A 15,862-nucleotide genomic window follows, 5' to 3' on the forward strand; every position below is an offset into this window, starting at 1 on the left:
ACTGATACAGTATGTACAGGCTGCTAGCTGGGGAGAGTCACATATATCACTGATACAGTATGTGCAGGCTGCTAGCTGGGGAGAGTCACATATATCACTGATACTGTATGTGCAGGCTGCTAGCTGGGGACAGTCACCTATATCACTGATACTGTATGTGCCGGCTGGGGACAGTCACATATATCCCTGATATTATATGTACAGGCTGCTAGTTGGGGACAGTCACATATATCACTGATACTGTATGTGCTGGCTGCTAGCTGGGGACAGTCACATATATCACTGATACTGTATGTGCAGGCTGCTAGCTGGGGAGAGTCACATATATCACTGATACTGTATGTGCTGGCTGCTAGCTGGGGAGAGTCACATATATCACTGATACTGTATGTGCTGGCTGCTAGCTGGGGAGAGTCACATATATCACTGATACTGTATGTGCTGGCTGCTAGCTGGGGAGAGTCACATATATCACTGATACTGTATGTACAGGCTGCTAGCTGGGGAGAGTCACATATATCACTGATACTGTATGTGCAGGCTGGGGACAGTCACATATATCACTGATACTGTATGTACAGGCTGCTAGCTGGGGACAGTCACATATATCACTGATACTGTATGTGCAGGCTGCTAGCTGGGGACAGTCACATATATCACTGATACTGTATGTGCCGGCTGGGGACAGTCACATATATCACTGATATAGTATGTGCAGGCTGCTAATTGGGGAGAGTCACATATATCACTGATACTGTATGTGCAGGCTGCTAGCTGGGGAGAGTCACATATATCACTGATACTGTATGTGCCGGCTGGGGACAGTCACATATATCACTGATACTGTATGTGCAGGCTGCTAGCTGGGGACAGTCACATATATCACTGATACTGTATGTGCCGGCTGGGGAGAGTCACATATATCACTGATACTGTATGTGCAGGCTGCTAGCTGGGGAGAGTCACATATATCACTGATACTGTATGTGCAGGCTGCTAGCTGGGGAGAGTCACATATATCACTGATACTGTATGTGCAGGCTGCTAGCTGGGGAGAGTCACATATATCACTGATACTGTATGTGCAGGCTGCTAGCTGGGGACAGTCACCTATATCACTGATACTGTATGTGCAGGCTGCTAGCTGGGGACAGTCACATATATCACTGATACTGTATGTGCCGGCTGGGGACAGTCACATATATCACTGATACTGTATGTGCTGGCTGCTAGCTGGGGACAGTCACATATATCACTGATACTGTATGTGCAGGCTGCTAGCTGGGGAGAGTCACATATATCACTGATACTGTATGTGCAGGCTGCTAGCTGGGGAGAGTCACATATATCACTGATACTGTATGTGCAGGCTGCTAGCTGGGGAGAGTCACATATATCACTGATACTGTATGTGCAGGCTGCTAGCTGGGGAGAGTCACATATATCACTGATACTGTATGTGCTGGCTGCTAGCTGGGGAGAGTCACATATATCACTGATACTGTATGTACAGGCTGCTAGCTGGGGAGAGTCACATTTATCACTGATACTGTATGTGCAGGCTGCTAGCTGGGGAGAGTCACATATATCACTGATACTGTATGTGCTGGCTGCTAGCTGGGGAGAGTCACATATATCACTGATACTGTATGTGCAGGCTGCTAGCTGGGGAGAGTCACATATATCACTGATACTGTATGTGCTGGCTGCTAGCTGGGGAGAGTCACATATATCACTGATACTGTATGTACAGGCTGCTAGCTGGGGAGAGTCACATATATCACTGATACTGTATGTACAGGCTGCTAGCTGGGGAGAGTCACATATATCACTGATACTGTATGTGCAGGCTGCTAGCTGGGGAGAGTCACATATATCACTGATACTGTATGTGCAGGCTGGGGAGAGTCACATATATCACTGATACTGTATGTACAGGCTGCTAGCTGGGGAGAGTCACATATATCACTGATACTGTATGTGCAGGCTGCTAGCTGGGGACAGTCACATATATCACTGATACTGTATGTGCCGGCTGGGGACAGTCACATATATCACTGATATAGTATGTGCAGGCTGCTAATTGGGGAGAGTCACATATATCACTGATACTGTATGTGCAGGCTGCTAGCTGGGGAGAGTCACATATATCACTGATACTGTATGTGCCGGCTGGGGACAGTCACATATATCACTGATATAGTATGTGCAGGCTGCTAATTGGGGAGAGTCACATATATCACTGATACAGTAGGTGCAGGCTGCTAGCTGGGGAGAGTCACATATATCACTGATACAGTAGGTGCAGGCTGCTAGCTGGGGAGAGTCACATATATCAGTGATACTGTATGTGCAGGCTGCTAGCTGGGGAGAGTCACATATATCACTGATACAGTATGTGCAGGCTGCTAGCTGGGGAGAGTCACATATATCACTGATACAGTATGTGCAGGCTGCTAGCTGGGGAGAGTCACATATATCACTGATACTGTATGAGCAGGCTGCTAGCTGGGGAGAGTCACATATATCACTGATACAGTATGTGCAGGCTGCTAGCTGGGGACAGTCACATATATCACTGATACTGTATGTGCCGGCTGGGGACAGTCACATATATCACTGATACTGTATGTGCAGACTGCTAGCTGGGGACAGTCACATATATCACTGATACAGTATGTGCAGGCTGCTAGCTGGGGAGAGTCACATATATCACTGATACTGTATGTGCAGGCTGCTAGCTGGGGAGAGTCACATATATCACTGATACTGTATGTACAGGCTGCTAGCTGGGGAGAGTCACATATATCACTGATACTGTATGTGCTGGCTGCTAGCTGGGGAGAGTCACATATATCACTGATACTGTATGTGCAGGCTGGGGACAGTCACATATATCACTGATACTGTATGTGCTGGCTGCTAGCTGGGGAGAGTCACATATATCACTGATACTGTATGTGCAGGCTGGGGACAGTCACATATATCACTGATACTGTATGTGCTGGCTGCTAGCTGGGGAGAGTCACATATATCACTGATACTGTATGTGCAGGCTGCTAGCTGGGGAGAGTCACATATATCACTGATACTGTATGTACAGGCTGCTAGCTGGGGAGAGTCACATATATCACTGATACTGTATGTGCAGGCTGCTAGCTGGGGAGAGTCACATATATCACTGATACTGTATGTGCAGCCTGCTAGCTGGGGAGAGTCACATATCACTGATACTGTATGTGCAGGCTGCTAGCTGGGGAGAGTCACATATATCACTGATACTGTATGTACAGGCTGCTAGCTGGGGAGAGTCACATATGTCACTGATACTGTATGTACAGGCTGCTAGCTGGGGAGAGTCACATATATCACTGATACTGTATGTGCAGGCTGCTAGCTGGGGAGAGTCACATATATCACTGATACTGTATGTACAGGCTGCTAGCTGGGGAGAGTCACATATATCACTGATACTGTGTGTGCAGGCTGCTAGCTGGGGAGAGTCACATATATCACTGATACTGTATGTACAGGCTGCTAGCTGGGGAGAGTCACATAAATCACTGATACTGTATGTGCAAGGTGCTAGCTGGGGAGAGTCACATATATCACTGATACTGTATGTGCAAGGTGCTAGCTGGGGAGAGTCACATATATCACTGATACTGTATGTGCTGCTAGCTGGGGAGAGTCACATATGTCACTGATACTGTATGTACAGGCTGCTAGCTGGGGAGAGTCACATATATCACTGATACTGTGTGTGCAGGCTGCTAGCTGGGGAGAGTCACATATATCACTGATACTGTATGTACAGGCTGCTAGCTGGGGAGAGTCACATATATCACTGATACTGTATGTGCAAGGTGCTAGCTGGGGAGAGTCACATATATCACTGATACTGTATGTGCAAGGTGCTAGCTGGGGAGAGTCACATATATCACTGATACTGTATGTGCAAGGTGCTAGCTGGGGAGAGTCACATATGTCACTGATACTGTATGTGCAGGCTGCTAGCTGGGGAGAGTCACATATATCACTGATACAGTATGTGCAGGCTGGGGAGAGTCACATATATCACTGATACTGTATGTGCAGGCTGCTAGCTGGGGAGCATCACATATGTCACTGATACTGTATGTGCAGGCTGCTAGCTGGGGAGAGTCACATATATCACTGATACTGTATGTGCAGGCTGCTAGCTGGGGAGAGTCACTTATATCACTGATACTGTATGTACAGGCTGCTAGCTGGGGAGAGACACATATATCACTGATACTGTATGTGCAGGCTGCTAGCTGGGGAGTGTCACTGATACTGTATGTGCTGCTAGCTGGGGAGAGTCACATATATCACTGATACTGTATGTGCAGGCTGCTAGCTGGGGAGTCATATATATCACTGATACAGTATGTGCAGGCCGCTAGCTGGGGAGAGTCACATATATCACTGATACTGTATGTGCTGCTAGCTGTGGAGAGTCACATATATCACTGATACTGTATGTGCAGGCTGCTAGCTGGGGAGAGTCACATATATCACTGATACTGTATGTGCAGGCTGCTAGCTGGGGAGAGTCACATATATCACTGATACTGTATGTGCTGCTAGCTGGGGAGAGTCACATATCACTGATACTGTATGTGCAGGCTGCTAGCTGGGGAGTGTCACATATATCACTGATACTGTATGTGCAGGCTGCTAGCTGGGGAGAGTCACATATATCACTGATACTGTATGTGCAGGTTGCTAGCTGGGGAGAGTCACATATATCACTGATACTGTATGTGTAGGCTGCTAGCTGGAGAGAGTCACATATATCACTGATACTGATAGGTGCAGGCTGCTAGCTGGGGAGAGTCACATATGTCACTGATACTGTATGTGCAGGCTGCTAGCTGGGGAGAGTCACATATATCACTGATACTGTATGTACAGGCTGCTAGCTGGGGAGAGTCACATATATCACTGATACTGTATGTGCAGGCTGCTAGCTGGGGAGAGTCACTGATATCACTGATACTGTATGTACAGGCTTCTAGCTGGGGACAGTCACATATATCACTGATACTGTATGTACAGGCTGCTAGCTGGGGAGAGTCACATATATCACTGATACTGTATGTACAGGCTGCTAGCTGGGGACAGTCACATATATCACTGATACTGTATGTACAGGCTGCTAGCTGGGGAGTGTCACATATATCACTGATACTGTATGTACAGGCTGCTAGCTGGGGACAGTCACATATATCACTGATACTGTATGTGCAGGCTGCTAGCTGGGGAGTGTCACATATATCACTGATATAGTATGTGCAGGCTGCTAGCTGGGGAGAGTCACTGATATCACTGATACTGTATGTGCAGGCTGCTAGCTGGGGAGAGTCACATATATCACTGATACTGTATGTGCAGGCTGCTAGCTGGGGAGAGTCACATATATCACTGATACTGTATGTACAGGCTGCTAGCTGGGGAGAGTCACATATATCACTGATACTGTATGTGCAGGCTGCTAGCTGGGGAGAGTCACATATATCACTGATACTGTGTGTGCAGGCTGCTAGCTGGGGAGAGTCACATATATCACCGATACTGTATGTACAGGCTGCTAGCTGGGGAGAGTCACATATCTCACTGATACTGTATGTGCAGGCTGCTAGCTGGGGAGAGTCACTGATATCACTGATACTGTATGTGCAAGGTGCTAGCTGGGGAGAGTCACTTATATCACTGATACTGTATGTACAGGCTGCTAGCTGGGGAGAGACACATATATCACTGATACTGTATGTGCAGGCTGCTAGCTGGGGAGTGTCACTGATACTGTATGTGCAGGCTGCTAGCTGGGGAGTCATATATATCACTGATACAGTATGTGCAGGCCGCTAGCTGGGGAGAGTCACATATATCACTGATACTGTATGTGCTGCTAGCTGTGGAGAGTCACATATATCACTGATACTGTATATGCAGGCTGCTAGCTGGGGAGAGTCACATATATCACTGATACAGTATGTGCAGGCTGCTAGCTGGGGAGAGTCACATATATCACTGATACTGTATGTGCAGGCTGCTAGCTGGGGAGAGTCACATATATCACTGATACTGTATGTGCAGGCTGCTAGCTGGGGAGAGTCACATATATCACTGATACTGTATGTGCAGGCTGCTAGCTGGGGAGAGTCACATATATCACTGATACTGTATGTGCAGGCTGCTAGCTGGGGAGAGTCACATATATCACTGATACTGTATGTGCTGCTAGCTGGGGAGAGTCACATATATCACTGATACTGTATGTGCAGGCTGCTAGCTGGGGAGTGTCACATATATCACTGATACTGTATGTACAGGCTGCTAGCTGGGGACAGTCACATATATCACTGATACTGTATGTACAGGCTGCTAGCTGGGGAGTGTCACATATATCACTGATACTGTATGTACAGGCTGCTAGCTGGGGACAGTCACATATATCACTGATACTGTATGTACAGGCTGCTAGCTGGGGAGTGTCACATATATCACTGATATAGTATGTGCAGGCTGCTAGCTGGGGAGAGTCACTGATATCACTGATACTGTATGTGCAGGCTGCTAGCTGGGGAGAGTCACATATATCACTGATACTGTATGTGCAGGCTGCTAGCTGGGGAGAGTCACATATATCACTGATACTGTATGTACAGGCTGCTAGCTGGGGAGAGTCACATATATCACTGATACTGTATGTGCAGGCTGCTAGCTGGGGAGAGTCACATATATCACTGATACAGTATGTGCAGGCTGCTAGCTGGGGAGAGTCACATATATCACTGATACTGTGTGTGCAGGCTGCTAGCTGGGGAGAGTCACATATATCACTGATACTGTATGTACAGGCTGCTAGCTGGGGAGAGTCACATATCTCACTGATACTGTATGTGCAGGCTGCTAGCTGGGGAGAGTCACTGATATCACTGATACTGTATGTGCAAGGTGCTAGCTGGGGAGAGTCACTTATATCACTGATACTGTATGTACAGGCTGCTAGCTGGGGAGAGACACATATATCACTGATACTGTATGTGCAGGCTGCTAGCTGGGGAGTCATATATATCACTGATACAGTATGTGCAGGCCGCTAGCTGGGGAGAGTCACATATATCACTGATACTGTATGTGCTGCTAGCTGTGGAGAGTCACATATATCACTGATACTGTATATGCAGGCTGCTAGCTGGGGAGAGTCACATATATCACTGATACAGTATGTGCAGGCTGCTAGCTGGGGAGAGTCACATATATCACTGATACTGTATGTGCAGGCTGCTAGCTGGGGAGAGTCACATATATCACTGATACTGTATGTGCAGGCTGCTAGCTGGGGAGAGTCACATATATCACTGATACTGTATGTGCTGCTAGCTGGGGAGAGTCACATATATCACTGATACTGTATGTGCAGGCTGCTAGCTGGGGAGAGTCACATATATCACTGATACTGTATGTGCAGGCTGCTAGCTGGGGAGAGTCACATATATCACTGATACTGTATGTGCTGCTAGCTGGGGAGAGTCACATATATCACTGATACTGTATGTGCAGGCTGCTAGCTGGGGAGTGTCACATATATCACTGATACTGTATGTGCAGGCTGCTAGCTGGGGAGAGTCACATATGTCACTGATACTGTATGTGCAGGCTGCTAGCTGGGGAGAGTCACATATATCACTGATACTGTATGTGCAGGCTGCTAGCTGGGGAGAGTCACTGATATCACTGATACTGTATGTACAGGCTGCTAGCTGGGGACAGTCACATATATCACTGATACTGTATGTACAGGCTGCTAGCTGGGGAGAGTCACATATATCACTGATACTGTATGTACAGGCTGCTAGCTGGGGACAGTCACATATATCACTGATACTGTATGTACAGGCTGCTAGCTGGGGAGTGTCACATATATCACTGATACTGTATGTACAGGCTGCTAGCTGGGGAGAGTCACTGATATCACTGATACTGTATGTGCAGGCTGCTAGCTGGGGAGAGTCACATATATCACTGATACTGTATGTGCAGGCTGCTAGCTGGGGAGAGTCACATATATCACTTATACTGTGTGTGCAGGCTGCTAGCTGGGGAGAGTCACATATATCACTGATACTGTATGTACAGGCTGCTAGCTGGGGAGAGTCACATATCTCACTGATACTGTATGTGCAGGCTGCTAGCTGGGGAGAGTCACTGATATCACTGATACTGTATGTGCAAGGTGCTAGCTGGGGAGAGTCACATATATCACTGATACTGTATGTGCAGGCTGCTAGCTGGGGAGAGTCACATATATCACTGATACAGTATGTGCAGGCTGGGGAGAGTCACATATATCACTGATACTGTATGTGCAGGCTGCTAGCTGGGGAGAGTCACATATATCACTGATACTGTATGTGCAGGCTGCTAGCTGGGGAGAGTCACATATATCACTGATACAGTATGTGCAGGCTGGGGAGAGTCACATATATCACTGATACAGTATGTGCAGGCTGCTAGCTGGGGAGCATCACATATGTCACTGATACTGTATGTGCAGGCTGCTAGCTGGGGAGAGTCACATATATCACTGATACTGTATGTGCAGGCTGCTAGCTGGGGAGAGTCACTTATATCACTGATACTGTATGTACAGGCTGCTAGCTGGGGAGAGACACATATATCACTGATACTGTATGTGCAGGCTGCTAGCTGGGGAGTCATATATATCACTGATACTGTATGTGCTGCTAGCTGGGGAGAGTCACATATATCACTGATACTGTATGTGCAGGCTGCTAGCTGGGGAGAGTCACATATCTCACTGATACTGTATGTGCAGGCTGCTAGCTGGGGAGAGTCACATATATCACTGATACTGTGTGTGCTGCTAGCTGGGGAGAGTCACATATATCACTGATACTGTATATACAGGCTGCTAGCTGGGGAGAGTCACATATGTCACTGATACTGTATGTGCTGCTAGCTGGGGAGAGTCACATATATCACTGATACTGTATGTGCAGGCTGCTAGCTGGGGAGAGTCACATATATCACTGATACTGTATGTGCAGGCTGCTAGCTGGGGAGTCATATATATCACTGATACAGTATGTGCAGGCCGCTAGCTGGGGAGAGTCACATATATCACTGATACTGTATGTGCTGCTAGCTGTGGAGAGTCACATATATCACTGATACTGTATGTGCAGGCTGCTAGCTGGGGAGAGTCACATATATCACTGATACTGTATGTGCAGGCTGCTAGCTGGGGAGTCATATATATCACTGATACAGTATGTGCAGGCTGCTAGCTGGGGAGAGTCACATATATCACTGATACTGTGTGTGCTGCTAGCTGGGGAGAGTCACATATATCACTGATACTGTATATACAGGCTGCTAGCTGGGGAGAGTCACATATGTCACTGAAACTGTATGTGCAGGCTGCTAGCTGGGGAGAGTCACATATGTCACTGATACTGTATGTGCAGGCTGCTAGCTGGGGAGAGTCACATATATCACTGATACTGTATGTGCAGGCTGCTAGCTGGGGAGAGTCACATATATCACTGATACTGTATGTACAGGCTGTTAGCTGGGGAGAGTCACATATATCACTGATACTGTATGTGCAGGCTGCTAGCTGGGGAGAGTCACTGATATCACTGATACTGTATGTGCAGGCTGCTAGCTGGGGAGAGTCACATATATCACTGATACTGTATGTGCAGGCTGCTAGCTGGGGAGTGTCACATATATCACTGATACTGTATGTGCAGGATGCTAGCTGGGGAGAGTCACTGATATCACTGATACTGTATGTGCAGGCTGCTAGCTGGGGAGAGTCACTGATATCACTGATACTGTATGTGCAGGCTGCTAGCTGGGGAGAGTCACATATATCACTGATACTGTATGTGCAGGCTGCTAGCTGGGGAGAGTCACATATATCACTGATACTGTATGTGCAGGCTGCTAGCTGGGGAGAGTCACATATATCACTGATACTGTATGTGCAGGCTGCTAGCTAGGGAGAGTCACATATATCACTCATACAGTAGGTTCAGGCTGCTAGCTGGGGAGAGTCACATATATCACTGATACTGTATGTGCAGGCTGCTAGCTGGGGAGAGTCACATATGTCACTGATACTGTATGTGCAGGCTGCTAGCTGGGGAGAGTCACATATATCACTGATACTGTATGTGCTGCTAGCTGGGGAGAGTCACATATATCACTTATACTGTATGTGCAGGCTGCTAGCTGGGGAGAGTCACATATATCACTGATACTGTATGTGCAGGCTGCTAGCTGGGGAGAGTCACATATATCACTTATACTGTATGTGCAGGCCGCTAGCTGGGGAGAGTCACATATATCACTGATACTGTATGTGCAGGCTGCTAGCTGGGGAGAGTCACATATATCACTGATACTGTATGTGCAGGCTGCTAGCTGGGGAGAGTCACATATATCACTTATACTGTATGTGCAGGCTGCTAGCTGGGGAGAGTCACTGATATCACTTATACTGTATGTGCAGGCTGCTAGCTGGGGAGAGTCACTGATATCACTGATACTGTATGTGCAGGCTGCTAGCTGGGGAGAGTCACATATATCACTGATACTGTATGTGCAGGCTGCTAGCTGGGGAGAGTCACATATATCACTGATACTGTATGTGCAGGCTGCTAGCTGGGGAGAGTCACTGATATCACTGATACTGTATGTGCAGGCTGCTAGCTGGGGAGAGTCACTGATACTGTATGTGCAGGCTGCTAGCTGGGGCGAGATTTGCAGTGAGAGAAAACACTGTAATCTCGGGTCAGTTATCTCATCTTCACTTGTAACTCGGGAGAGAAATCTCGATTTTCTTCACCATTGGAAAACTCACTTTCAGCTAAACTCGCTTCTTAGTAAATTTGCAAAACCAAAAAAACTAAACAAGCCCGAGTTATGGCGATGCAAATCGAGTTTAAAAAAAAAAAAACTTGACCTATCTTGAATCTTAGTAAATTTACCCCCTGGACTCAATTTATGGGAACATTCAGGTTCTTGATAAACGTTTATTTGAGATATGTAAAGTTGGTTATAAATGCACTTATACTATAAGGTATTCTGTAATCATTTAATGTGTTGTGATGTTTGTAGGAAATATGTAACTGAGGTTATTTGCTGCACTTAGTAAGTATTGTTGAGCTCTTTTATGTACAGTTTCTAATGTGTGAAGAAAGTGATTGCTACTGTGATTTACTAAAGTGCCTTATTCTTGAATGAGAAGATATTTGCTTACCCCTGAATCTGATTTGCACTATTTAATCTTTGATGGAAGGATGTACAGTATGTATATGTTTTGTTCTGAAACTAACAGAGTGTAACTAAATAATGTTGAAATCTGCATGGTAACAAAATGGAGTATACAGTTATTGATTCCTACAGACAAACATCTTCAAATAAAGCAGCTTTCAATGAAGGCATCTATTAAAAATACCTTTCGTGTAGTCCCACCTTCCTTACCTCTGATCCGCACCTTAGACCCTGTGCTGGGTGGAGAAATTCAAGTACCAGATAAAGTGAGAACATCACTGTTTGAAATTACTCTGATACCGTTTACCTGGGTATCACACATGTACAGTATATATCTCCCCATGTATATAACAGCTACATAATGGGGGTAAGGTGTAATCAGGGAGATTATTAGACTCCTCAGGGAGACGGGGAGATTGCTGCTAGGTCAGGGAGACGGGGAGATTGCTGCTAGGTCAGGGAGACGGGGAGAGTGCTGCAGTGTCAGGGAGATTGCTGCAATGGCTAGGGAGACGGGGAGATTACTGCAGTGTCAGGGAGACGGGGAGATTGCTGCTGTGTCAGGGAGACGGGGAGATTGCTGCAGTGTCAGGGAGACGGGGAGATTGCTGCAGTTTCTGGGAGACGGGGAGAGTGGTGCAGTTTCTGGGAGACGGGGAGAGTGCTGCAGTGTCAGGGAGATGGGGAGAGTGCTGCAGTGTCAGGGAGATTGCTGCAATGGCTAGGGAGACGGGGAGATTGCTGCTGTGTCAGGGAGACGGGGAGATTGCTGCAGTGTCAGGGAGACGGGGAGATTGCTGCAGTGTCAGGGAGACGGGGAGATTGCTGCAGTGTCAGGGAGACGGGGAGATTGCTGCAGTTTCTGGGAGACGGGGAGAGTGCTGCAGTTTCTGGGAGACGGGGAGAGTGCTGCAGTGTCAGGGAGATGGGGAGAGTGCTGCAGTGTCAGGGAGATGGGGAGAGTGCTGCAGTGTCAGGGAGATGGCTGCCTTGTCAGGGAGATTATTAGACTCCTCAGGGAGACGGGGAGATTGCTGCTAGGTCAGGGAGACGGGGAGAGTGCTGCAGTGCCAGGGAGACGGGGAGATTGCTGCAGTGCCAGGGAGATGGGGAGATGGCTGCTGTGTCAGGGAGACGGGGAGATGGCTGTAGTGCCAGGGAGATGGGGAAATGGCTGCTGTGTCAGGGAGATGGGGAGATGGCTGCTGTGTAGGGGAATCTCCCTGACAATCAGTGAGAGTTGCTAAGTATGACTCAATGTAGATACAGACACCACATTATACTTACAAGCCGGAGACACCATAACTTCTGCCATACCCAGCAAGGCGTACTGAGGGGCTAAGTGGAGACAGGACATTGAGGACACTAGTAACACTTTTCCTGAAAGGGTCTGTTCCACCACAGGGAACCACTTGCGATGTATTTCATAGATTCCAGCGACAAACAGCGAGAAGGCGGCACCAACATGGCCACAAACTAAAGAGAAGAAGAATCATTAGGGTTACATTGCGCTTTATCGGACTTTGTGTGTTTACATCTAACAAATGTTTTCTGACAACAATAAGACTGGCATTGTCAGCGCTGGCAGTTTGCATGAGGAAGACTATTAATAAGAATGACACAATAACTTTTCTGTTATCGCCATCTCAGGGTAGAGAGACGGCACTTTTTGTTCTGAGTGTACCGGCTGTAATCAGGAAGTTCTTCTACGGTCATTGCCAATATACTCATCAATCCTTCCTGGAACTTGTATCGCCAGACTGGCACATGCAAGGCGTAACTACGGTAGGGACGCCGGGGCTCGTGCCCTGGGCACCGTGGGACTGGCGGTGCGTGGGGGTGTACTGGTCTGTCCTAGTTAGCCAGTGTAGTGCAGACTGCAGTCCCACCACACATTTACGCACACATCGCCGCCAGCGCAGCGGCAATGTATGTGTGTTTTAGCAGCCAATGAGAGTCAGACAGACTCCCATTGGCTGCTGCTGCGGCCACTGCAAGAGCTGGGCTGGAGCTCACTAGCTAAAATCTGAGTGGTTGCTATGGGCAACATCTCTTTTAAAATTCACTTCTAAAACCTCTCACTTTAGTAAATTTATCCCCTAGCATCAAAGTAGTGGTGACGGGTTCCCCTCAGACGTTTGAAGACATGAAGGACATACACAGTTACAGTATAAGGACATTGATACATAGGTTGAGTATTGACTCTTATATTGCTAATAATTCTTAATTTGCCTGCTGTTTTCTGTTATTACTTACTGTATATGCACCAATAAATTGTATTTCTGTATTTTATTATATTACTCAGAGTGTATTTACTGATTGATATAGAATCATAAGAAAATACAAAGAGTTACCATATGTTTTGTAGCCATTCATGCACTTACCTGTCCAGTGACCTCCTCCGGTACACGGCCCCTCCGCTATCCTAAGCAGCACAAAGACAGACATATTGGGAACCACTGCGCACCAATGTCCACTCACGTGACAGGGTAGACGCTGGGCACAAGGGGCGGTGTGACGGGGAAGGAGCAGTGACGCTCTTATACAGAGGTAAGCTTAGCAAAACTAAATATGACATTTCCATTCACCTCTGAGTTGCTTTCTCCCCATACTAATGTATGTAGTATATATAGGGCCTGATTCAGAGCCAGACGCAATTTGCGGACGGTCGTTCAGGAAAAGGGGGTGGCTATTCAAATGAACCGTTCGCTCTTTGCGGTCTGTTCACGCCCATAGGTCTGAACGAGCGAACAAAACTTGCGGTCATTTTTTGGATAACTACGCCCCCTGGCCGCTCGCATCCTACGTCATGTCCGCTATTTATTAGATTAATTGAGTACATCGAACAGGGTATGAACTGCTCGCTATTCTTGTGGTTGGTTTTTCCTACCACAATCTTGCGAGCAGTTCTGACTATAAAATAACCCAGTGACGCTGCTGTATTAATTATGCACACCCATAAAACGCCCGTTTTGACCTTTAAGCACGCCTGCGTTCTGATCTCCACTCCCCCGTTTTCAAGCACCTTCCCCTGTTACCACCCACATATGCCTCCTCCTGTCACTCATGTTAGCAGGCATTCGCTATTTAGCGAACAAACGATTTTCGTCCGCACTGACTGGTTCGCGCATGCATATTAAGATCCGTACGCATGCGCAGTTGGGCAAACATCGCTCGGAACGAATGAGCGGCCGCTTACGAGCGGTTCTGAATCAGGCCCACAGTCAGGTCCATAAATATTGGGACAGTGACAGAATTGTCATATTTTGGCCTCTAGTCACCACCACAATGGCTTTGCAATGAAACAAACAAGATGTGATTTACCTGCAGACTTTCACATTTAATTTGAGGGTAATTACATCCAAATCAGGTGAACGGTGCAGGAATTACTACGGTTTCAATATGTGCCTCCCACTTTTTAAGGGGCCAAAAGTAATAGGACTATCAACTCAAAAGCTATTTCATGGACAGGTGTGGGCTATTCCCTCATTATTTCATTATCAATTATGCAGGTAAATGGTCTGGAGTTGATTCTAGGTGTGACATTTGCATTTGGAATCAGTTGCTGTCGACTCTCAATAGAGGCCAAAATCTGAAAATTCTGTCAATGTCCCAATATTTATGGACCTGACTGTATGTAGTGTACGGGGGTCACTTCTGACACTAAACAGGGGAACCGCTGGGGAAATGTGAGGTTTCTCCATGGTGTCCCCCTACCTGAATACCAGGAGCCAGTGAAAAGCCCCTGTTTCTGAATTGCATGAACAGACCCCTAGGCAGGGCAGCTCCATGTATCCCAGCTATCTTATAATACTCACCATATAATAATCACCAGTAATTTAATCCTGTAATGTTACCTAAGCAGACAGTGCGCACGGTACTTCATTTACACGCATAACATTTAGCAGCTAAATCATTTGCATATATGCTAATAATTTTGCCGCTTATAAATTTTAAGTATAAATTTTGTAATATTGACACTTTGCGCCCACTTATTTGACATTAGAGGGTCACATAGATGGTGATTAGCATATGGTAAGTATTATATGGGTTTAGTCTCCCTAGCCTGAATGGTATATGATATAAAGTGCTATATAAGAAGGTTATGCTTCTAGGGCCAGAGCTTGTGCTGGCTGCGGAGAAGGAGCTGCGTGCCTAGCAAACATGGCAACCCTGGCTAGCGCAATTCTAGCCAAGGGGTACATATGCCCCTGCCCCATGGTAGAGATGGACATCAGAAACCCACCATCAAATGATAGCTGGGCTTTCACCATCAAAACTTTCGATGCGATGGTAAGTAACTATTGTATCAAAATTATATTAAAAAAACGATATGATAGTCGCATGCGCAATAGCCCTACTCTTCTTCAGGGTCCATAGGGCTCCACAGGGAGACCTTGTGGATATAGGTGGCGGTTGAGGACTGGGCACCGAACAGTTAAAACTTTGCTCCCAGGATGCAATGGTCCTTCCCCCTATACCCCGCCCCTGAGCCAGAGAAACTTTAGTTTCGTCGGTGCTCGGC

General features: G+C 46.9%; 1 protein-coding gene across 1 annotated transcript in view; it reads right to left on the reverse strand.

Moving 5' to 3' along the window:
• Positions 1 to 15,862, reverse strand: part of SLC15A5 (solute carrier family 15 member 5) — a 285,379-nt gene that overhangs the window by 117,926 nt on the left and 151,591 nt on the right. Inside the window, exon 7 of the mRNA XM_088460776.1 lies at positions 12,625 to 12,813. Coding sequence (XP_088316902.1) covers positions 12,625 to 12,813 — 189 coding nt within the window. The remainder of the gene's footprint in view (positions 1 to 12,624; positions 12,814 to 15,862) is intronic.

Source organism: Taudactylus pleione, unplaced genomic scaffold (genome assembly GCF_031769625.1).
Source record: "Taudactylus pleione unplaced genomic scaffold, aTauple2 ptg000979l, whole genome shotgun sequence".
NCBI classification, from domain to species: Eukaryota; Metazoa; Chordata; class Amphibia; order Anura; family Myobatrachidae; genus Taudactylus; species Taudactylus pleione.